The sequence below is a fragment of the Atractosteus spatula genome, chromosome 9 (genome assembly GCF_055471065.1).
Source record: "Atractosteus spatula isolate fAtrSpa1 chromosome 9, fAtrSpa1.hap1, whole genome shotgun sequence".
Taxonomy (NCBI): domain Eukaryota; kingdom Metazoa; phylum Chordata; class Actinopteri; order Semionotiformes; family Lepisosteidae; genus Atractosteus; species Atractosteus spatula.
The window spans coordinates 14,590,703-14,614,137 of NC_142714.1; the positions used below are offsets into that span (position 1 = coordinate 14,590,703).

General features: G+C 36.7%; 1 protein-coding gene across 1 annotated transcript in view; it reads right to left on the reverse strand.

Moving 5' to 3' along the window:
• The window catches only part of aqr (aquarius intron-binding spliceosomal factor), a 53,714-nt gene that overhangs the window by 16,997 nt on the left and 13,282 nt on the right, over positions 1-23,435 (reverse strand). The window contains exons 16-30 of the mRNA XM_088925593.1: positions 21,601-21,721; positions 21,118-21,259; positions 19,706-19,884; positions 19,308-19,475; positions 16,999-17,168; positions 13,247-13,488; positions 12,698-12,841; positions 11,726-11,795; positions 10,597-10,707; positions 9,762-9,871; positions 6,769-6,904; positions 5,082-5,291; positions 2,297-2,434; positions 1,792-1,863; positions 193-380 (exon numbers count right to left, since the gene is read on the reverse strand). Of these exons, the coding sequence (XP_088781719.1) occupies positions 193-380; positions 1,792-1,863; positions 2,297-2,434; positions 5,082-5,291; positions 6,769-6,904; positions 9,762-9,871; positions 10,597-10,707; positions 11,726-11,795; positions 12,698-12,841; positions 13,247-13,488; positions 16,999-17,168; positions 19,308-19,475; positions 19,706-19,884; positions 21,118-21,259; positions 21,601-21,721 (2,201 nt within the window). The remainder of the gene's footprint in view (positions 1-192; positions 381-1,791; positions 1,864-2,296; positions 2,435-5,081; positions 5,292-6,768; positions 6,905-9,761; positions 9,872-10,596; positions 10,708-11,725; positions 11,796-12,697; positions 12,842-13,246; positions 13,489-16,998; positions 17,169-19,307; positions 19,476-19,705; positions 19,885-21,117; positions 21,260-21,600; positions 21,722-23,435) is intronic.

Consider the following 23,435-nt stretch of genomic DNA (forward strand, 5'->3'; position numbering starts at 1 on the left):
GCTGTCCATTCAAGTCCTTGCTGGGAACCCCTGCGGTACCCCTGAGCAAGGCACCTGCTTGGCCAAGCTATGCAAAGTTCAACCGGAAACATTAATGTCCCACGGTAACACACTTCACATGACTTATCATGGCCTGTTTTTGTTCAAGAGCGTCTGCAATAAGAGGCAAAACATGACCTTCCACCACCTTACCTCGCTCTCGCTCTTCCTTGGGCATCAAGGTCCACTGTTGGCACACCCAGGCGAACAAAGCGCGTGAAGAGGGACTGCTCCATGTTGGAGTACTTCTGGAAAGCCATGTTTTTAATGACAGGTGGCAGCTGGTGGTGGTCTCCTATCATTATCCATCGCTTCAGTCTACTGAACCCATCCTCTGGGTTCTACAGAGAGTACAAAAGCAGAGGTAATTAAATAATTAAGACATTTTTAATGAACCGGGAGAGGGAACTGATATAATCTTATAACAACAGCAGCTTTAAACATTAATATCAACCCATAAAAGATATTTGATGGACCCTATTATTTCAGTGTTTACTCTATATTCTACATAATCAAAGAACATCATCTGTTATCTAAAGCAGTGAGAACCTTTGCTGATATAAGTCTCATGATCACTGGCAGCCAAGTAATTAATGGCATCCCAGGTTACAAAGATCTCTCATGAGCATTTTTAAAAGGAAGCTTTTCAGTTACAGCACTAGTCAGGACTGACTCTTGTGTGGCTGTGAGGAGAAATCATGCTTACAGTACCCTCACATACTTCCACAAATAGTATATAAACTCAGGGAGAAACAAACAGATTAATTAAAACACGTATTTAATGAAAAATTAATGTTTAATGTTCTGAAAAACAGATGAAAGCTTTTAAATAGACAAAGAAAACTGCATTATTATGACAAGAACTCCAGTGCTATGGCACTTATAGTTATCCACAGAATGAAACTCAAGACCCCTTGACAATCTTTGTGCCAGGGGGTCTACTGGTGTCTCCAACTTTGGAGAACAAAGTTTTTCATTGGATTTGTTGATGCTCTAGATCATGTGGATGAAGATTAAAAAATCCTGTGATATGCAGTATGGTGTCTAGGAATAAACCTATGATTTTGAGCCAACATATTGGAACTATTTTTGCCCTTCTTATACTCTGTGGTGTACTCTTTTATTTTCATATATTTAACTTAAAAAAGCAATAGCTATATAAATAGCTATAAATAACAAAGCCTCTTGGCAATGTGAAGTGATTAGACATGCGGTTCATTGGAGTGCGGTTGTACAGCACTCTACTGCATAATTATACATTTGTCACATACTTTATGCATCTAGGCTAATGCTGGTCAACAAATTAATATTTACATACCTGTATATAAACACTTTTTTGCCCCACTGAAGGTAATTAGAATCTAAAAGGTCCATATGGAAAAACACAATAGCTACAAGCTACAGTACGTTACTGAAAATACAAACTGCTTTTGTTCACAAATTAACTTATTTACGAGTACAGACAGAAAGCGAAATGGAAATTGCTCAGGTTAAGGATAATTATTAAATCTGATAACAACAGTAATTCTATAACAGAGCTTATCAAGGGCAAACGCAACAAATGAAATGCAAAAGGCTTTCATGTTGACCCGATGAGTATTTATGGATTTTGGTAAATATTAGTTCCAATCTGTTGTGATTAAGCTGATTGGAGCTTTTATATACAAACTCTATAAAGCTGCACCAGGAAACACAATGAGAACAGCATTCTGTATGCAATACATTTTATGCTAATATTTGCATCTTGTTTACCTGCAGTAAGAGTGGAATGAAGGTTTCAATCTCCAGAATTTGAGCAGCCTCTTCCATCAAGATGTTATCATACTGTAAAAAAATAAACATGTAAACATTAAGAAAATTAATTTGCTCTTTTTTTATGCTTTCCTCAGAGCATCTCCTTGGCATGTTTATTACATGTCATGTATTACATGAAAGCATTCCTGATACATTATTTGGAGATTCTTTTAATCCTGTTTTTGAGTGGATGTTCTACAGTACATTTGTATATACACGAATTACAAAGGATAATAGGATATTTTGCTAAACAGTCAAATTCTACTGTACAATATGAGCATGTAACTGTTAACAGATCAAGTGTACATAATATTTCTCAAATACACTTGAGTCAAACAGCAGTTATTTAGCCTAGCTCTTTTCCTTTTGGCACAATGAGTCAATAACCGAAGAAAAAAAGCCAGGTTTACGTGCTCAGAAATGGCTAAATAAAACATTACATCATCTGCCTTGAGGCTCTCACCTTAAATCCCAGTTCAACTAGGTCATGTCGCTTGAGAGCTGCGTGTGTACAAGTCATGGCGATGATCTTTGCTTCCTTTACCAGCAGGTATTTGGACCTGTCCAAACCACTGCGCAGAAGCTCAAATGCTCGGAACTCCTAGGTGGAAAGGAGGACAGAAATGTATGGAAACGTACTGAAAATAACTTTTCTAGTCCAGCCAAAAAAGTCGAGGTGTGTAAAATTAAAACATAATTCACAGTGGCAATAAAAGATGAAAAACTAAAGAAGACCACAAAATTACTATAACAACATTAATGTACTGCAGAGCCATGGAAAACGTATTATCTCTACATCTTTTTTTTAAACATTTAGCATAATCTGTAAAACACTACTGCATCTTAGTTGTATTAAACCTTGTGGTATAATTCACTGATGAGAAACGTGACAAAAATGCAACATGAAAAATTCCAAATCGCAGAATGAGCTTGAAACATCGATTAAATTCCAAGTAAACAAAAAGATAAATTAAAAAAATAGCATACCATCTCAAATTGCTTATGCTTTCTCAATGGTCATTTCCAAATCAATTTTATGATCTTTAATAAAAACACAAAAACTGGAACCATTCTCTCCATGACTCAATTACAGAACTATCTTTTTAAACCACAATATTGTCTATAGACCACAGAAGTAAAACAAAATGATGGGGTCCCTAGTTATTGAGATAACGAGTCACTCATAATGGCTCTGGTGTTATAGTCTGGTATTTCAAGGATCAAAGATTTTCTATATCATACATTCCAGCAGTAACAAAAAATGTTCACTGCCACTGATCTTTTTAATAGATGGTAGTAAGTCAGGTCGTGTTAAACAGCAATGGCATCTTGGGTATCATGCAATGAAAATAACTCAGATGCCATTTTTTTCAAATCCCATGCACACCTGAACATCTAAAATTGATGCTTATCAAACATAACTGCTCAAGCCATGAAAAGAGTCACCCATGCCCTTCTTAAACAATAAAATGCTCTTGCTGCTAACAGTTCATCCTTTTCGTCTGCATTTTCATCATTATGCAATTCTTCATGATAAGGGCTTTTACACTACAGTGACTCGCATAAAACACCACTGCCCACTGCTGCCAAACATTTCCTGGCAGAGGCAGACAGGCCATCTCTCATTCATCCCCTTTAGGGAATTCCTTGCAACACTTGCTGATAGGAAAAAAAAAATGCTTCAAGATTCATTACGCTAATCCTTAATCCCGCAGTTTCCTGCTAGTAAATGGTAGCATGTCAATTTCTGTGGCTGTACTTGCTATATGACCCAGCATTAGGGGTGTTTGTTCCGTTCAATACTAGCTTAGAGTGCACTTTTGTGCAGATTTACTTACACATAGGTCCTGAATTAGAAACCAAGCTGCCTTTTCAATAAAACCAGCTTGGCAATTGTGTAGCATGCGGTATCATAGCTCTGTTAGTCGAAACATTTCATCATACTGATGCTGCTAATGGTGCTCTGGGAGCAAAGGCCATTGGCATGCTATTTCAGGAAGCCTCACAACGTGTCAGAACTAGGGAAATCTGAGTGCACTGGCACATAAATATTTGATGCGTTACTATTTTAACATTAATTTTAACCTCTCGCACATAAAATATTTAACAGACTATTTTGAAGTCCAATTTTACCATATGTGCCAGTAGAAATTCAGTGCCTTGCGCCTGTTAGACCACATGTGTTTTGCCATCATATGATGCAGGAACAGAAATCTCTGCAACTGAGAATGGAAATTAAATGGAAAAAGACAAGAGCTAGAAGAATTCTTACATATTAGACTAAATGAGAATTTTCCACAGGGTACTTCCTATTTTAACTTCTCTTTCAGTATTATTTTTGGCGCCAATATATTTAAATCTCCAGAGCTCTGGTTCCTCTTTAATAAAATCAATGTATTCTGGCAAAAGCAAAAACACTTTTTACAAAACTCTACAGTGTCAATCTCAGTAAATCACAGAGAATATTATCCATTCAAACATTTCTAACCACTGTATCCCATACAGGGTTGCATGGGAGCCAGAACCTATCCTGAAGAGGAATGGATGCAAAGCAGGACACACCTTGGACAGGACACCGGCGACAACATTATCTAAATCAAATCCAACACTTTCCAGAAACCACAGCAAGCTCACAACCTATTCTAAAGATGTAACAATAAAACTAAAAGTAGTAGAGATTAGTCTGGTTGCTGCCTAAGGATCTTCAATGTTTCATGAGTAAGGCTGGAATGTGGGGGACAATCTTATATCCACATCCGAGGAGACTGGGAGACAACGTCAATGGTATGGAATATAACATAAGATAACATAATGCAAATCCATCTTGTGTCTGATCAAATATTTTTCACAGAGAAGGTGGGAAAGATAAAGGAAAGAAATGCCAAGGCTTCTCATTTTTATGATGTGTTGGAAGAAAATGCCAGTAACTAATTACTGATCTGTGAGAGAGTATAAAATAAACCTAAAAGGCCATCAAGATCCATTAATCACATTTTTTACTCCATTAATTCAATGGGAACTGCTACACTACTCTCCTCCTAAAGTGTTAAACTTTTTTAAACCACAAAAATATAAAGGAACATAGTTCATAAGAAAACCTAGCATGTTCAGTCAGTCCAGTTATTATTATCTGTTCAATTCTTAAATATTTCTTTAGATGTGCTTGATCTACCTTTAGTAAGAGCTCTTTCATGACTGTCAAGCAATTCAAAATCTTTACTGCTAAAAAATACAAAGATTCAATTCACCTCGAGCTGTGTGAATATTTTCCTTATGTGTCTGAAGCAGCCCTCTGCAATATCCATGTCTTCTTCATATGTTTTTCCTTTGAAAACAGGTTGAGGTGCATTGGAGAAATACTTGTGGAATGGGAAATGTCTGGAGATATCCTGAACATCGATCTGCTTTCCAGGCTTCACTTTCACTTTGCTGAGGTACTCTTCCCAACGAGACATCACCTGAAGTGACACACAACAAATGAAAGAGAGTCAGAAGACGAGGGAAGGGAAAGATACCAGCTCACCTGAGTTTCAGCGCAACCAGAATTCTGTTCATAAAAGTGTTTCCTGTTCTCAAAGCTGTATGAAGATAGATGTGGACAGCCCACATAACTAAACAAATCGTCACAATAAAACATTTTTTTTTCCATATGGAGAACAGTACAAATTTCAAGTGTTCGTTCAAAGCAGATACCAGTGAATCTGCTAAGAAAAGGCCAGACCATTTGTGAAAAGTCATACGGTATATATTGCACATTGCTAGGCACATATATTGGCTCATGCCTGAGAGTTGAGAGTGAAAAGACTTTTTTTACTTCATAAAAAATGGAAAGCCTTGGTGCTGCCCATTCTGCACAATTAGCCAGTCTCAAGGAAGCAATTCAATTAGAACAATGGAAACATTCTTTTTTTAGCAGACAATTGTTTATTTAAAAAGCACTCAGCAGAAGGGCACAAATAAATTATAAAACTTCAGTCAAGACATAAAACCAGTGTGAAGTTAAGAATAAAAAAGTTCAAACACACGCCAATAGTGAAGGAAGGGGGGAAAGCAAAATCCTGCACTGGTCTCAAGAGTGGAGAGAACTGATAGTCTTTTATATTGTACATCAAAACAACAGAAGGTTAATATATGTTTATGGAAATTAAGTTTCAACACACAAAATGTAAATTTAATTGTACAAACATATGTGGACATTAATTTACTTTGAATTACAGCGGAAACCAATACCTTAATAAACCGTAATGTAAATTTCATTCAAACATTATATACTCAAAAGCTAGTTGGCTTTAATGCTCAAATGTTCTGATTGGTGAATCAATGTCAATGTACTGATACTGCAAGATTTCAAAAAAGGGGACACTATAAAAATGTTTTTGTCATAAAGAAACACACTTCAGTTGTATACTGAGGAAAGACAAAGGATGTCTCAGTTCTCTGATATGATGTAAGGGTGCTGTAAACATCAGAGGTATTTTAGGCGACATTACATGTTGTCAAGTAAAAAAATGATCAACACGAAAACCAGAGGGTTAAGACAAGATCAGTCATCAAACAGTTCGCAATACATTTACTTTATTTCATATAAAGTCAAGCGATGCTTCAAAACAAGTTTCATAAGACGTGCCCTTTAAAGCTGCATGGGTCCAATACATCAATGTTTGCATCACACTAACTTCCAATATATCCAAGGAAAATAAAACTCAGCTTGATTCATTTCCATTCTCTAAAATGGGTGGAAATTGCACTTCAGGGTAGGGAAATAAAATTGCAGAATGTCATAAATCATCTGATGGAGACAGAAAAAGGTCTATGCATGCGCATTATTATTTTTTTAAATAACTATAAATTAAAGGCTATATTAATAAATACAATATTAATTGTATTTATAATTTTACTGATCCACTACCAGAACTCTATATACCACATTCTTACCTGATACAAGTAGAAGTGGCCAGCAGTTTCACATGTGTAAGACACATCCCCTGGCACCTCAAGACTCTCCTGCAAACGGGCGACCTCCCTGAGCAGCTCCAGTCTCCGAGCCAGGACATAGTTCACGCGCCCATACCTAAGGACAGATTACAGCGGTCAACATTCATTCACTCAACATTCACACCTTTTAATACGCTTCTGAAACTGGAAATCCTTTCTCAGATTTTTTCTCCTTAAATTTTTCAGACACTTGATCAGCATGATCAAATTCAGACTGACGTGTAAAATAGCGTAACTAGTGCCAGGGGCAAAGTTGATAGCATTTCTGACTGCATGTCAAAAGACCATTGGATCAGAGTTGAGAGATGGGTGTACTGAAAAACAAATCTCACCGCTTGCCACAGTGTGTAGGCTGGAGCCAAAGGCTGATTTTAAAGCTTTTGAGAACTGTGACATTACAAAAACAAGGAAGGTGGTTTTTATTGTTTTGTTTTTAATCTTTCAACACCTAGAATACAGCTAAAGTTAATAAAAACGTCAGGGGTCTTAATCTCAGTGTTAACAGAACTATTAATCAGCAGATGTGTAAAAACGTCCATGGGAGTCAATATGACGGTACTCTGATTTTTTTCCACAATAAGCAGAAAGGGATTTCCTTTCTGAATTACAATTTACGTGACTTAATTTAAACCTACCTATAATTATGACTAAGAAGTAATTAGACGCTGGCATTATAGTAGGCTTATCATACAAGTTATTTATAGATCACAGAAAGCTGCTCTGTTACAAGAATATAAACAATTATAAAATGATTTCTAATTAGAACAGTAGAATACTTATTGAATTGACATCTGCAGTGCACTACAATCTTGGAGAAAATGAACTGAACTATATAATTGCTTCTAGTATGGAACAGAGATAAGAATATGCCTCATATAAAATGTGTTTCTACTGAACTAAATTTAGTTTAGCAAAAACAAAGACATTACTTACGTCAGAATCTATAACAACTTAATCTGGAAACAGCCTAGTTACACCAATGTAACTTGCATGTATGTACTTAATATTCTCTATTTCATATGGTGAAAAGGCATAGCTACTGCAAGCTTCTAACTAATATTGCTCAACGTAAGAAATTCTAGGCAAAAGAATTACTTTTTTTTTCAGTTGTCTTGATTTTTAATTCTGGTCAGCATAGTAAAAATATTTATAACCATCAGATTTTACACTCTTTTAATGTTGGTCGCATATATTCTATCTAGATGTGTCTTTATAAACAATTTCAATTGTAGCTGACAGACACATAGGCTTGCTATCAGTGTGCCAAAACACCTGAGCGTGTGGTACGGCAGTCTCAATGAGAAATGCTGAAGTGCATGACTTTCATCACCCATCAAAAGTTAAGAAGATAAAAAAGTGCCATGAGCACTCAGTACACAACCAATGGAAGCATTCCAAACGCATCACAGAGGGAGGATAAAAGCAAAATCTAATCCTTACTAGACACACCATCTTATGAGGATGTGCTACACTTGCTTAAGCTTGAGAAAATGGAAATATTTCCTCAACATATCCTTATGAGAAACACCGCATTCAGCAATATATATATTATTCTAATGTAAAGAGAATCTTTGTGATATATTCAATAGAAAACTAATCAGTGCCCTTTTTAAACGAGTAATTTAGCTCATTGTGCTTTCTAAAGACATTCCCTACTTATCGCTCTTGTCTCCTGCTGTTATTAATTCCTATTCATGGTAAACCTCCACACACAGCACAGTAAGAAGATGTAATGCTCCACAGGGTTATAATTACAATTTAAAAATAGCAATTATTTACACTGGCAATCAATGGATCTCGCTTAGAATGAAAAGAAATTACATTTAATTTGGTGAAATTCGTTTATTATCAATCATCTACTGAACTGATTTGAGGTCTGCATTCTGGGAACTATTTTAGATTAAGTATGCTTTTATCAAACAACAGAGCTGCCCAGCTCCTGTCCTGGAGGGCCACACTTACAAAACCTGCTGTACTCTTTAAATCAGCAGTACACTACTAAGCTGGAAAACGCCAATAAATTGATGCAATTTATACTGAGACCAAAGCCCACCAGGACTGGAGTTAAGTACCCCTAATTAAGGGCACAAAACTGATGAGATCACGGCAGCTCATCTTCTCGTTCACAGACTTACCAACGCTGTGCCCGTCACAATTCTAATCTCTCATGTCGCAGAAAAATGGCTCACTATCGTAATAAACTGTCGTCATTCATTTCACCGAGAACCCCACATAACTAAGAAATGTGAATAAAGATAGACCCAGTGAAGGGAGTAACACTGTTTGAACAAAAATGAGCTTCTATATATCACCTCTGAAAGTCCAAAATTTCCAGCTTTTTCAGTAAATGATAAAACTCAAGGACTACCAGAAAAATCAAAGAATAACATCCTTTTCAGATTAATTGCTGTGTGTCTGGTTGTGCACTGCTGTGAAATGTAGAAAAGAAAAAATCTGAAATTGTTCTAGTTTTGTTACTATCACTAATTTATGTAACTATGCAATAGAATATTTCCATATGTGCATGTGAAGATCATGTTTACCCACGTGCCCTGGTTTTATCCATTTGCTGAACAGTGTGATACAGAGAGTCTGTCAAAAATGTGTGAAAGACAGCACACTGTATCCTTTCCCAATTACACAAAAAAAGGAGAATGCACCGACTGGGACAATAGATCTGTTTTCAAAAAGGTTTTGTTACTCCTCCGATTACAAAAAGAAGTGTATTAAAATAATTTCAAGGCAGAGTCCTCCAAACAACTTTCAAACTTATACAAACATAACAGACAAAAAAGGTAAATACTGCTGTGCCTCAGTGAGACAGGTCCTTTCATGCTATAGTGTTTTAACAGGTTCTGAATGGGCCACATGGCTTTGTGCATCATATGTTCTCTGAGAAGATAGCACCTAAACCGGCCACCTGCTGGCCTCACCTGCTGAAATCCTTCTCTGTCTCCAACTCCTCCTCTCCGTGGCCCAGACGGAGGAGGTGCCTCTCATCAATATCCAGAGCCATGATCTTCTCAAACAGCTGGTTCAGGGCCTACAGAGAGTGACAGGGACAGGAGGAGATGCAGTTTTTAGAAGCTTGGCTGGCTTCTGTTTGCAGGAGAGACAAAACAGTTTTATAGTCAGATGCTGGGATAACAGCCTTGTTTGGCAATTCTTTGTAAAAGAAAGCAAAGAGGAGGGATTTCCCAAATAAGACCAACAGAGAATTCCAGGGGAAGAATGGTGATGACACAGAGAGCGATAAAATGCTTAAAATAACTTTCAAAAAACAAGCTTTAACCTTAGAAACACCGTTATACATACAGTGCCAATTCTGCAAACAAAAAAAAATGACAGAAAAATTGAAATATAGATATACTTCTGTTTTGCAGTTACATCAGTATGTTTGATTTTCATCTGTTTTTGCAGAAATACAATAATTCTTAACCATGGCAGATAAGAAAAAAAGAGCTTGTCATTGACCAAGTTAAAATGTGAAGGCATAGTGACAATGGTGTGTCAAGCAGTACTGTAACGCATCCTTGATGACTGAAATGCGTTATTTAGGTCTGTTGCATAGTTCTATAGATAGATAAATATATTATTATTCCTTCTACATCTACTCGCTAAAAAAATGTCTCCTGCATTACGCAAATTCGCTTTATGTCATATGCCAAGAATGAAGGATATGCCTGAATATGTTTAAAAAAACAATACATTCTATAAACCAACTTGAAAGCTTGAAAGGTCAAGAATGTGCTTCTTCCCTCCACATACCTGATTTGAGTGTGTTACTATGAGAGTTCTCTGCTCTGGGAAATTGTGATAGAGATTGGAGATGATCTGCACAGCCACATCTGTTTTCCCTGTGCCTGGAGGTCCTACGACCTACACAAGTAAAGAGAGGTGCATTAGGTAATATGAAATGTGCTCTGTCTGGCTAGGATATACTGGCTATGACAACAGCATTCTGCTCATGCCATGATAATCATTCCAACTTGTTGGTTCTAATTTCTCCAGAACAAAAGAAGTACAACCTGTAATGATATTTTCTAAATTAAAAAAAAAACTCCATATAAAATTTAAATAAAAGAAAACCGATGGTTTTTGGACTACAATTAACAGAAGGATAAACCATGTTTTTTTGTTCCTTTATTGGCGAAGTTTTTAAATGGAAACAAAATGCTTAAGGCATTCATGTATTATTTGTTTAACGTACAGTCAGGCCTCTCAGCCACTGATTTTTTACATAAACCAGATCTAACAAGGCAATCCTGAAGTAGCTCACAGTTACAGAATCTCACCATGACACTTAGTGATGCAATCTGTGAGGAGAACTTGTGAAGGAAAGCTATTGCTTCAGGTAAACAAATTGCTTCTGGTCTGTTTTTTTTTTTAAGTGTTATTATACTACTTCAGGAGATGGTGTAACCCCCTTGTAAACCTGTCAAAACACATCACACCCCCTAGATACCTCTGGCAGTTTGTGAATGACCAGAGAATCCCTGCATCATTGCAAGAGTGTTGATTGTAATTCCACATGTTGGCAATCCAAAGAGAAACATTTTCTCTATTCTATGTCAAGTTGTTTTACAACTGAACTGATGATGACATTGGTGTATTTACTAGGAACCTTTAGTTCAAAACGAACGTTCCTCTCTTTTGGCACCAACCAATCACCATTATACAGTATAATCCTTTACATTTTATTTCTACTTACTGATATTATTTAATATCTGTGAATATCTGTTAAAAAATAATTTTTAGACAATGTTTGGAGGCTATAAATAGGATTCACCAAGTAATAAACTTCAACAGTTCACAGAATAACACCATAGACTATTAACAATAAGCCTGTATTTGCAATTAATTTGCAAAACGTGTATTAAATAAAGTGCTTTCTTACCATAGTTAAGCCTGGCTGCATGCCTGCACGTATGGCTTCAATTTGTGTAGGTGTAAATTGAATCATATTACTGTTGAAAAATAAATAGTATTTAATTTAAAAATAAAATATATTTTTGAAATAAAAATGATAAACAATGCAATTAAGTGGTGTTCAAATGACTGTCTGTCCCTACTACACTTAAATTTACAAAACACAGCATGGTAAAGTTAAGGATGAGAAAAAAAACTTTTTTTAACGTGAATCTTACAATTTATATTTAAATGATCTTACAGGATTTGTTCAAATTTAACACAATTAAAAACAGAAAGCTTCTTTCATACCAAACTATGAAAAAATGACGTAAAACAGCTAAAGTATAATGTAATGTGGATGGTTTAATCGGTCAATGGGGTAATTTTCCATATCGTAAAAATGCAAAATAAGATTAAATAACACCAGATTTAACTGGAGGATCAAAGGATTTCTTTGCTATTTTTAATTCAAATAAGTAACAATCTATAACGTTACAATATGAAGTCATATTAATCATGCAATGGGCAACCTAGTATGTAACAAACCTTGGAATGTTAATGGATCTTTTAAAAGAGTAAGATTTCATTCTCCTAGTGTGAAGTGTAAACACTTTCAACAGTTAACGTGAGACTTGATAATAATATTGAAGGTTTCCATCCAGTGATGTGCATTCCTGAGAAAACAGCACTCATAGTGGGTAGATGGCTATTCCAAATAAGGACATGAAAGGGTGAAATATAACAAGATCTTTATGCACCTATGACAACACCAAAGAGGATTCTGATTTATTTTAAGGATGAAATTATAGAATATAGAAAAAGCTTTAGCTTCCAATATCTAAAATGTCTAAGCACTCAGGTTGTAAAAAAACACTGAAAGAACTACAAAAGAACACTACAAGACTTGCACCTATGTATAAGCCAAGTAAAAGAACGCAAACACATGTATGATATCTACCGTTTGGGCTGGTTGTAAGGATATGGCCCCCTGTTTAGGATGACATGGGGTTCGACAACTAAATGGTAGTCCTCCTCCTTCCTCTCCTCTTTCTCGTCTGCCTTTCGTTTCTTCCCTTTAGGAGAGCTGACGGGGAACTTAATTCTACAACGAACATATTGTCAATGTTAATTCAAAACAGAACAATTTAGAATTTGGTTAGTTTGCATGCTTAGAGGGACTGCAGTTTCATTTATATCACATAAAATGAGGACTCACACAGCTATATCTACACAATTTTGTCAAACAGGAGAAAGTATACAAAGACATGCTAAAGCACAAAGGAAATGCAAAGCTCAGGCCTAATGGGTAAAATTATTTTAAACATAGATAAAATCACTGAAAATGTGAATAGAAACATTGTACATTCATTAGACAACGAGAATCTGCCATTGGTTTTAACACAAAGAAACAGCCCTCTAGGTTAATTAGACTAGACAAAATTTAAAATCTAATTCCTTAAACATACATATTTGAAATTGCCTTCCTAGAGCAAGCAGTGATTATCACCTGAAGGGGGGTTTCTGAAGGGATGGATCCTCTTCAGTGACTTTGATTGTGTATCCTGGGAAGGAGGCCTGCAGGTGATCAATGGACAGAAAGGTATCATTGAAGTCCAGAGTGGCGATCTGATTGGGCATTTTAGAGTAATGAGCACTGCCTGGGTCTCCATATCCCAGGATGATGTCATGTAGCCAGTCAGGTACCACGCAGTCTGTGTTCATCAAATTCCTGATGGTCTCTAGGACTGCCTGTAAAAAGAAGGAAACCGGTTTTGAAAACTTGCTAGAAAGTCACAGCCTTGTAAGTTAGGCGTTATTTGGACAAATACTTTTTGTGCATAACCAATTTGCGTAAGGGCTTTCACAAGTGAATAATGACCCAGTGTGGGCATAAAATGAATAACTGCAACATATGAAGTAATGATAATATAATAATAAACTTTATTTTATATACCACCTTTAAAGGTGGCTTCTCAAAGCACTTTGTTTAACGTGGATTCAGAAATCCCAGCGAGTAGAGCGTTACAGTAGCCAATTTGGGAGAAGACAAATATGTTGATCAGCTTTTTAGCAACAGACGGCGATAACATAGGACGTAGTCTGGCAATATTTCTGAGGTGAAAAAATGATGTTTTGACAATATGTTCCACAAGTGGGTTGAATGTCAAGCCTTAATCAAATATCACCCCCAAGTTTTTCAATTTAGACTGAAGTTTAAGTATAGTAGGGCTACAACACTGGCTTTACAAAGTTGATGAGGGGTGCCAATAAGCATGACCTCAGTCTTGTGATAGATGAAGAATTTGAAGGAAAGTCATCCATGTTTTATGTAAAAAAATCAATTAGAGTAGATTTGAGTATCATCAGCATAGAAGAGAAAGTTGAGACCAGGACATCTTAAAAGCTGACCAAGTATAATCATATAAATGCAGAAAAGTAGGGGGCCCAGTATTGAGCCCTGAGGTACACCAGACTTAACAAGTCCAATTTCTGACATAAATTCGCATAGACAAAGTGACAGTGATCAGTGAGGTAAGATTTGAACCATTTAAGAGCAGTGTCAGAAACTCTAAACACAGTCTCAATACAAGAAAGCAAGATATCATGGTTAACTGTCAAAAGCAGCACTGAGATCAAGATGAATGAATATAGAAAGAGAACCAGGATCAGAAGCTATTAGAAGATCATCAGTAACTTTGACCAGGGCAGCTTCTGTCACGTGAAGTTGCTGGAAGCCAGATTGGAGGGGTTCTAGAATTTTTGCAAGAAAGGGTAAGTTGGAGATGGGATGAAAATTTAGATTGTCTAGAGCCATGTTTGGCTTTTTTGGCAAGAGGGTAATGGCAGCAGTTTTGAGGACAGTTGGTACAACATCAGTGCTCAAGGATTCATTTATTATATTGAGGACAATGGAGCAGAGAGAAGTGAAACAGATCCCATTCCCACCACTTTATTTCAATTCTAATAGGCAGATGGTGGATTTCATATGCAAAACCAGTTTACTTGATGGATGCAGAGACAAGAAGAGAGAAGCTGGAGAGAAGGGAACCAGTAAAGTTGGTAAAGCAGGGAGGAGATGTGGAAGTGACGTGTTCTGGAGAGAATGTGATGCCGGAAGTTGTTGATCTTGGAGTGAAAGAAATCTAAAAATGTGTTGCAAAGTTGTGATGAGGCAGGTAATGTGGTGGGGCAGCTTGGCTTTAACAGTCTGTTGATGGTGGAGATAAGGTGTCTAGGCCTATATTGGTTATTTTCAATGATGTAAGAGAAGTAGGTGGATCTAGCAGACTCCTTGTATCCTTATATTCATATCTTTCCAAGCCTTCACTGATCGCAAATAGGCAGCATACCAGGGGGCAAAGCGTGAAAAAGAGATGGTTCACGTTTTCCGAGGAGCAAAGGTGTCCAGGGTCGATAAAAGGGTGCTAATAAGCAAATGTATTTTGTCCTCTAGAATAGAGGATCAGAGGTAAAGAAACAAGTTAAGGAGGATAGAACAGAATTAGTAAACCTTGGCTGATGAACTGATCGCCAGTTGTGAAAACTTACGGAGCATGAGGGGGAATAGAAACAGGTCATTCCAGATTGAAGAGAATAGCTAAGTTGTCAGAAAGGCCTAGTTCTGCAGAAAGTTTAGACACTTGGATATGTAATAATAAATTCAATTGGTGCACCAGTACCCAAAACAAGTGCATTATAAATTATAACAAAAAAAATCACAGTGATAGCCTTGTGTTACAAACCCAGTCCCATATTATAATTTTAAAGTTGCAATCACAAAAACGATACCTAAGAAGTTCAAAGTTAATTGGCCAAATTGGTTTTGTACAAGACCAGTTTGTCTTGTCATCAACTAGAAAACAAAATGGTGGACATGGAGGCCACATGGTGTACACAAGAATCCAATTTTGCCATTTTGTAATTGCACTGTGACTACAAATGAAATCTACCTAGTTTGGCATTCCTTGGCAATACAGTTTTGAAAAAGAGCAGCGAGTGGTACTAGAGAATTTCGCCAGCAAACTATTCCCAAAACAGCAGTGGTTTTAATTTAGCTAAAAATGCACTCAAGCAGCTATTGTGGATTATGGAGGAATCCCCTGTGAACTGTATTGTCGCTGGAATGATGCCTATACACTTTTGAGTTAAATGAATAGGACTAATAAAGCACAGTGCAAAAAGTTACATACTGCAATACCTTCGTATAAGGCACTACACAGCATCAATGGATAACGGGTCTTACAAAAATATAGACTTTTACACCTGGGAGAAATATAGAACATCATGAAGGAGATGCTAAGAAAGAAATTTTCAGTGAAAGGACTTGCTGTCTGATCCAATGAAGATCAGTTCTTTTCCAAGTTATATTTAGGTTACACATGGACGGCATTTGAGATCTGGCCTTTGTCTCTTGTTGCCACAGCAGTTTGTTTGCCCTAGAGTGCTCTACAGTAGCTGCTAAATGAAAGCTGCTCTGTCTGTCAGTAAGGTCATACAGGGCTGTGGAATAAGATATACAATGTGTAGATCTGATGACCAAATAAAACCTTTCACTCTTCCGTCATTATTAAAACAAACGGTATTTCTAGACATTTGATTTTAAAAGCAAATTTTTAGGAAAAAATAATTACAGATCCTTCTGATTATAAGAATCTGATTAAGGCATCTTCAGGGCATCAACAATGTTCAAATATGTTACATTTTCAAACTGTAACTTCTGGACCCAACACTGTTTAGCATTTGATGCTTCATCTGAAGTGCAAACACAAACAGAATACAAATTTTACTTATTTGTAAAGGTAATACCTGCTTTTCCAGCATTTATTTAAAAAATTATCTTTGAAATATTTGAAATAAGATTTCTTTGCATGTCTTAAAATATTTCAATCACATGTTTTTGGTTTTAATCTCTTTCAAAGGCACAACTGCTCAAAGGATAATAGTGTCACTGAGGAAAGGTGCTGCTGTTTAAAGGAAGCTATCAAGCTGTATACAGGTCCAAAGTGAAATCTGATAGCTCGTCATACAAGGAGGTCTCAGAAATTCTCTATGTAAGCCATCATAAGGTCACCACCCTGCAGTCCTCCAAGCTCTGGCTCAGATCACCAGCAGAATCATAGAGCTTTAAACGTACGTAACACTAAGAGCAATATTAGAGAGAGCTATTAGTAAGTCAGAACGATTGATCAGTGAAGATCAGACAGCAGAGCTGAACACACTGGAACATCTCCTCAGAAACATACAGCCTTTTCAACTGACCTTGAAGTTGTTCTCTTTGGGCTTCCTCCTCATGATGATATTGAAGGTTTCATAGACGTCTTCTGTCCCATTTTGGATCGTGTTTGTCATGTCTTGCTGATACTGGTTTGGATCCAGCCAGACCCTGAATGTTCTGGTATCGCCTTTCAGCTTAGGTTTAGGCTCAGGACCTGAACAAAAAAAGACCGTAAGCCACATAATTTGTTGCTTTTTTGTGTTCCTAGAATATGAAAATATTTTGAAACCTGATAGAAATGTATCAGCATTTTACCAAAAATGCAGCACTTTTTTCAATTTGTAGACCGATTTCTTCCTAAGATTCTGAGTGAAGTGTATGTAGGTATAAATGTAACACTTATTTAAAAAGACTCAAATTTTTCAATTCAGATTCAGAGTTTTATTAGTAAAACTGATAGTTAAATAAGGATTTACAGGAACATTTACAACACTATACAAAACTTCTTTATGAATACAAACTGTTTTGAAAAATTTCTCATTTTATGCTATGATTGATTTTTGCAAATTTAAGGTTATGATATAGGGACTATTAGAATTTTCAACTGCATGTCTAAAAGGAAAAATACATTAAATAGCATTTAAAAAGCAAGGTGAGTTGACTATAAATGTTTAGATAATTTTAAAGATAGGCTAGTTATGAGCTATTTAAATAATATTAACTTTTCCATTTTCTTAAAAGAATATAAAGCAAAATATAGTGTTTCAATTCCACACTAATTAAAGTGGATCTGAAATGAGAGACAACTTAAGCGATCAAGCAGACTCCACAAAAATTTTGGAGGAAATCCCAAATGGTCTTTCTGCATATCTTTGCTTATTCTCATCAGAATCCTCCTGCTCTAAATCTGGAAGAGAAACCACCACTCACAAGCGCAGACTGCAATCTATTAATAATAACGCAGATAACTTCAGCAGCAAAGGTCTTGAACTTGGCACCTTGTCATTGCATGTCAAACAGAAAAGATGCATACACTTCTACAAAAAGATGTTTAGAGGCCTTGAAAATGTCAAGGAACAAAATGTAAACAAAACGTGATAGGGCTTGAGATTTTCCTTGAAATTGATCACTGAGAATTGCCGGACAGCTCCTGATGTAGAGACAAGGTCACAGTCACAGACGACGACAAAGCCATGAAGAAGGTATCATGTAACAGTTTTGACTGTCCTTCCTCTTGTCAATGTCGTCCAAGAAACCAGTAACTGAAATCTTAAACAGCCAACAAGTTTCTAATCATACACGCAATGTAACGTTAGGTTTGGTTTTCCAGAATAGGAAGACCTAAAGACTTTCACGTAGAGGTTTCTAGATGGGACTGAAAATGGTCAAGAGATAGTCTGAAAATAATATCAAAACTAAGACTACAAAGTAATAATTTATGAAGTAGTTATTATTTGCAGATAAAAAAACATATACAAAACAGCAATTCATAAATATTCATTTTAGTCAAAAATGAGGTCAAATAGACAAGGTATCAAAAGATACATGCTCAATTTGTGCTGAGCATAGCTTGCAGTGAGCTCTCCTGTAATTTGCTGACACTGAATAAGCATCAGAAGAAACGTGTCACTATGTTTATGCATGCATGTTTTGGAATAAAGTCCATTTTTTGGATATTAATGAAATGTTTTTGTATCATTCATGGCAGACTGTAATATATTTTACTCCAGTTGTTACAAGATAATTAAGTAATTTAATGAAATGAACACTAAATTGGTGAAAACCACAAAGAAGAAAAAGCAATACACTCTGCTTATAAAGAAAGCTGTGGCTTTGTGCCATTGTTATTTTGGAGGCTGGACTAATTCAGTGTACTGTCAATTGCAGTCTGAGTTTCTCACAACCAGCATTTTTAAACTTGGCAAGAGTTTAGGGCCAAAAACTCATTCCATCAATAACAGGCCACACCCGGAGACCACAATTCACAAAACGGTAACAAGACTGATGGGGAGGAGTGTCAAATCTCACTTGTAATGATTGAAAGTGATTCAAAATGATTGAATTGAGCAACTTGACTACACAGCATGTATGCTGATTAAGCCCTGGGACCTAACTTGCTGCTTTTCCTACAGCTCATCCAGATGCAACAACATTCCAAAAGGACCACGCCTGCAGCTCACGAAACCGACTCTCGCGTCAGATGTAAACATAACTGATGTCATAAATACCCAAATCAATAGACTGTAAAAATTAAGAAACACAGCTAACATTAAGAAATGTTTTCCCCGTTTTGTTTTGCGTCCTTTTATTTTCTCAGTGCACAGCTAGAATCTAGTAAAAATTCCATCAGTACCTTCTTCAATGACTCTTCCCTTCTCATCCAGCATGCCCTGGATCTCACAGCCCCGGACATACACCAGGCCTGTCTGATCAACAAAAGGCTGACGACGGTCAAAACGGGTCCCGTAAGGTTTGGTTGGTCGAACGGTGACCAGGAAGCAAACATCATGCTTACGCAGTCCTGTAATGCACAGATTGCGTCACGGGAGCAAAACATGAAACAGTATAATATGTATTCATTAGTATAAAGACAAAAAACAACCCCAGGAATAAGAAAGCCAAAGCACAAAGGTATGCAGAGAAAGAATTCCTTCCTACTCAACAGACTTGGATCTTACTCTAGCCAGAGAGACCACTTTTAGATAAGCAATGGCATCATACAAGAAACATTTGGTGACCGAAAATACTCACCTTCCCATTCATTCTTGATCTGATCCCGAACGTTCAGATTGATTGTGACATCGGCACGGACTCTAGCCGGCCAGTTCTCTCCAATATTAGGTTTGGCCACTTCAACGATGGAAAACGCAAGGATCGTTTGCGCCATTCTCGCCCAGCCACCAAACACAACCCCTCCATATTCTGATTGCCTGTGGACATTGAATGATGTTGAGAAATATATCACCTTGATGTCAAATCATGTTGATCTCTGCTGTTTTCAAGATGCTAGCTTGACCGTTAAGAATGACCTGTACTTTCCTAATGAAAAGCTATTATAATCTTCTCCTTTTGTACATTCTTCCAAATACCTGCAATTGCCAGATTGTTCAGAATCAGTATAAAACAAGCTAAACAAGTAAAGTAAACATCACCATCACCACCAAAAATTCAGCTGTTATTTCAACCCATATTTTTAAAAATTTTCAAAATGTTATATGAGTTGTAATATGGAAATATGAAGGTGTCTTTTGTCGTCAAGTGAGTGAAGACATTTTTTCTGCTTATTCATGCTTCCCTTGCCAACCGGACAGATTCCATTCCCGCAGAACACTGCAACTGGCAAAACTGTATTTAGTAAATACTTGAAAATATGGGAAATAGGGGTTTAGGCTTTAAAAATGACACATACTATAATGTGGATTATAATTTGGCACATACATGTAATAAAAATAATTAATAGTAATATGTAATAGTAATGACCTTCAATCCTTAGACTTAATAATAGCAAAAGAACTGAATATACTGAAATCATATGCACACACTAATGTGAAAAATATGCAACTGAACTGAGTTGGAATGTGTATGAGCAAACTCTGCAGTTGTCAAGGGAAAAATGTAGGACAAATCCATTCCTATTTGCAATAAGAAATAAAGACTAAAAGATAAAATATTTAATGGCATACAATAAGAAATTAAAATGTGGGGTTCACACAAGTGGTATGCAGGTATGTGTGCATAGATAAGCATTAGAAACTGAAACACAGTTGCACATTACCAGCTGCAGAGGCAGGCCAAAACATACCAATTAAAATGAAAGATGGAATAATTGTGATGACTGAGTGAGACAGAAGCAGAAGAAATTGTCTATATTTTTTAGAACTAAAACCATATACCCACGTAGCAGCATAGTGCTTTTAGAAAACAGAATATAAAGTATGTAAGTAAGGATTAGATGTACAAGACAAGGGCAGTTCAAAATGTCTTTTACATGTACAAAAGTCTAAAACTGTGCAGTCCAAGTTATGCTTTGGGTTACTATTTGTTAAAGTGATTTCCACCACTAGGTGGACTCAGAGTTACTACTGTGGAGGTTAAGAATCTCCCAATATTCACAAAATCCACACTTGGAAAATCTTGTTTCTCAGATTCCTAATGAAACTGACCATGGCTTCATTCGACTGACCACATCCTCTATGTCTTGTCTAATCTCATAGGTGGACTCCAAGCGGAACAAATTAAAGTTCCTCAGAAGGTAATCATGCAGAGTGAGGAACTGCAAGTTCAGTTTTGGTAGAGCCAGACATCCTGAAACAAAGCATAAATAAATATTAACTCATACAAATGGACACAGTGAATTACATTCTCACAGTAATCTTAACCAATTTAATCCTGCACATTAATGATACTTATATTTATTTTAATGTTTGCCCTTTCAATAGTGATCTACTGTTATTATACATTTTAAACACAACCACATACATTTCAATCGACCAACATTTTTCGCTAGTCATATTCTAACAAGACTCATAGAGTCTTGTATTCAATTCTCAAATGCATTTGAAGAGAACCCCAAGAAATTATTGCTGGATGGTCTAAATGGCCCTCCTTGTAACCTTCCTTTCTTAAATTCTAGGATGGGTCCAAACCTTCGCCAGAGTAGTACTCTGTGGGGACAATGTTCTCATCCCAGATGATCTTCTCTGTGGGATAAAGAGGCATCTGGTTAAGTTGCTCTATCTGAGAGATTCTTCGTTCGTGACGGGACACCTGCCAAACAAACATGAAAAAAACAATTACCACATAAGCTTTAAACTTAAAATGAGTTTAGCAGAACTATCTTCCTTATTTGTTGGAAACACTCCGACAGCAATTACAGCTGCAAGGTTTTTGGAGGTAAGTCTCTCCTACTTTGCACACCAGCTTGGTTTAGTTTTTGCTCCTTTTTGGCACATTTACTCAAGTTCTCTCAAGTTGTTGGGGGATCTCTAATGGCCAACCAGCAGTCAACACGTTCTTCCACAGATTCTCAAAAGGGCCCCAATCAGGACTCTCTAGGGCTACTCAAGGACATTTGATTTCTTATTTTTGAAACACTCCAGTGTAACTTTAGTTTACCGTCTGCTGAAAGGTGAATTTTTGTTCCAGATTTAGGTCCAAGGTAGTTTTTCTACTAAGATTTGCCAGTACCTTGCTCCATTGATATTCCCATCAGTCTTGACAAGTTTCCCAGTCCACGCAGACGATAACCTGAGCTACAACAATGATGTCACCACCATGCTTGACAGGAGGGATGCACTATGTTGGGTTTGCATGAGATATAAAGCTTTGCATTTAGATAAAAAAGATCCAATTTTATGCTGTCTGACAACAAAATCTTTTGCCATGTTTGCTCTATCACTCAGGTGCTTTGTTGCAAACTCCATGTGGGATTTTAGATAGTATTTTCAGTTTCATAAAGCCCCCTGTTGAGAGTGATCAGGATATTGTTGACACTAGTGACATTTTCTCCCATCTGCTGATCTATTCTTTTGAAGTCATTGCTGGCCTCACAGTTGCATCCCTAATCAGTTTCCTCCTTTCCGGTTGCTCAGTTTGGACTATATCTGACGGAATCTGGGTGCCTTCTTAAAGCTGGTCTAAATTCTTAGGTGATACTTTCTTTATAATTTGTTTTCTTCAGATTAATTATTTAGTTACTTCTTTTTGCGTTTGCTTTGAATGTGTGAAGTAGGTTATTTACAGTGTGTAACAAATATTAATTGCTACTTCAAAGTGTTATTTTTAAAGCATTTAAAGCAACAAAATGTGAAAGCTGTACAAGGGTCTTAATACTTTTTGCATGGCGGTATAGGTTATTCCTGTTATTACTACTACATCTGCATCAGTTAGGAACTCTATTATTGCATGTAAAAGTCACCTAAAAGCTTGCTGAAGCCTCTGAAAGTAGAAGTGCCCTGAGGCAATTTGTATACTTCATGAACTACTATATACAAGGTAAAGTAGCACTGACAGATGCTAGGGGATGTGGCACATAGCATGAAATGACCCAAATACAAGGACATGCTGATAGCAAGAGCTTTAATTTTACTGAACCTTTTAGGGTCACACCAATAAGTGTTGATAGACAAACTGGGTCGAGTCATATCCCAGAATGAGTTGGGAGGAGAAAATGTTTAATGCTACTGCAATCAAAATCTAAATATGGAAGCTAGCTCTCAGAACAGTTCAGATATGGAATGTACTGCCTGCAGATTGATCCATTACTTTTGCTGGAATTTCTCTCCGCATGCACCATGAGATTAGAGATATTTCATTTACAGCGATTTTCATTTAGATTTCCTTAATCACAAAATTAATCCCCTCCACAATCCTGTTTCTAACCCAAGCACAGCTTTGCAAATAAGCACAATGGGATTTACACATCAACTGTCTTGGGCTTTGACTGATGAATAAATCAAGAGGAATGGATCAGCTCTCAGGG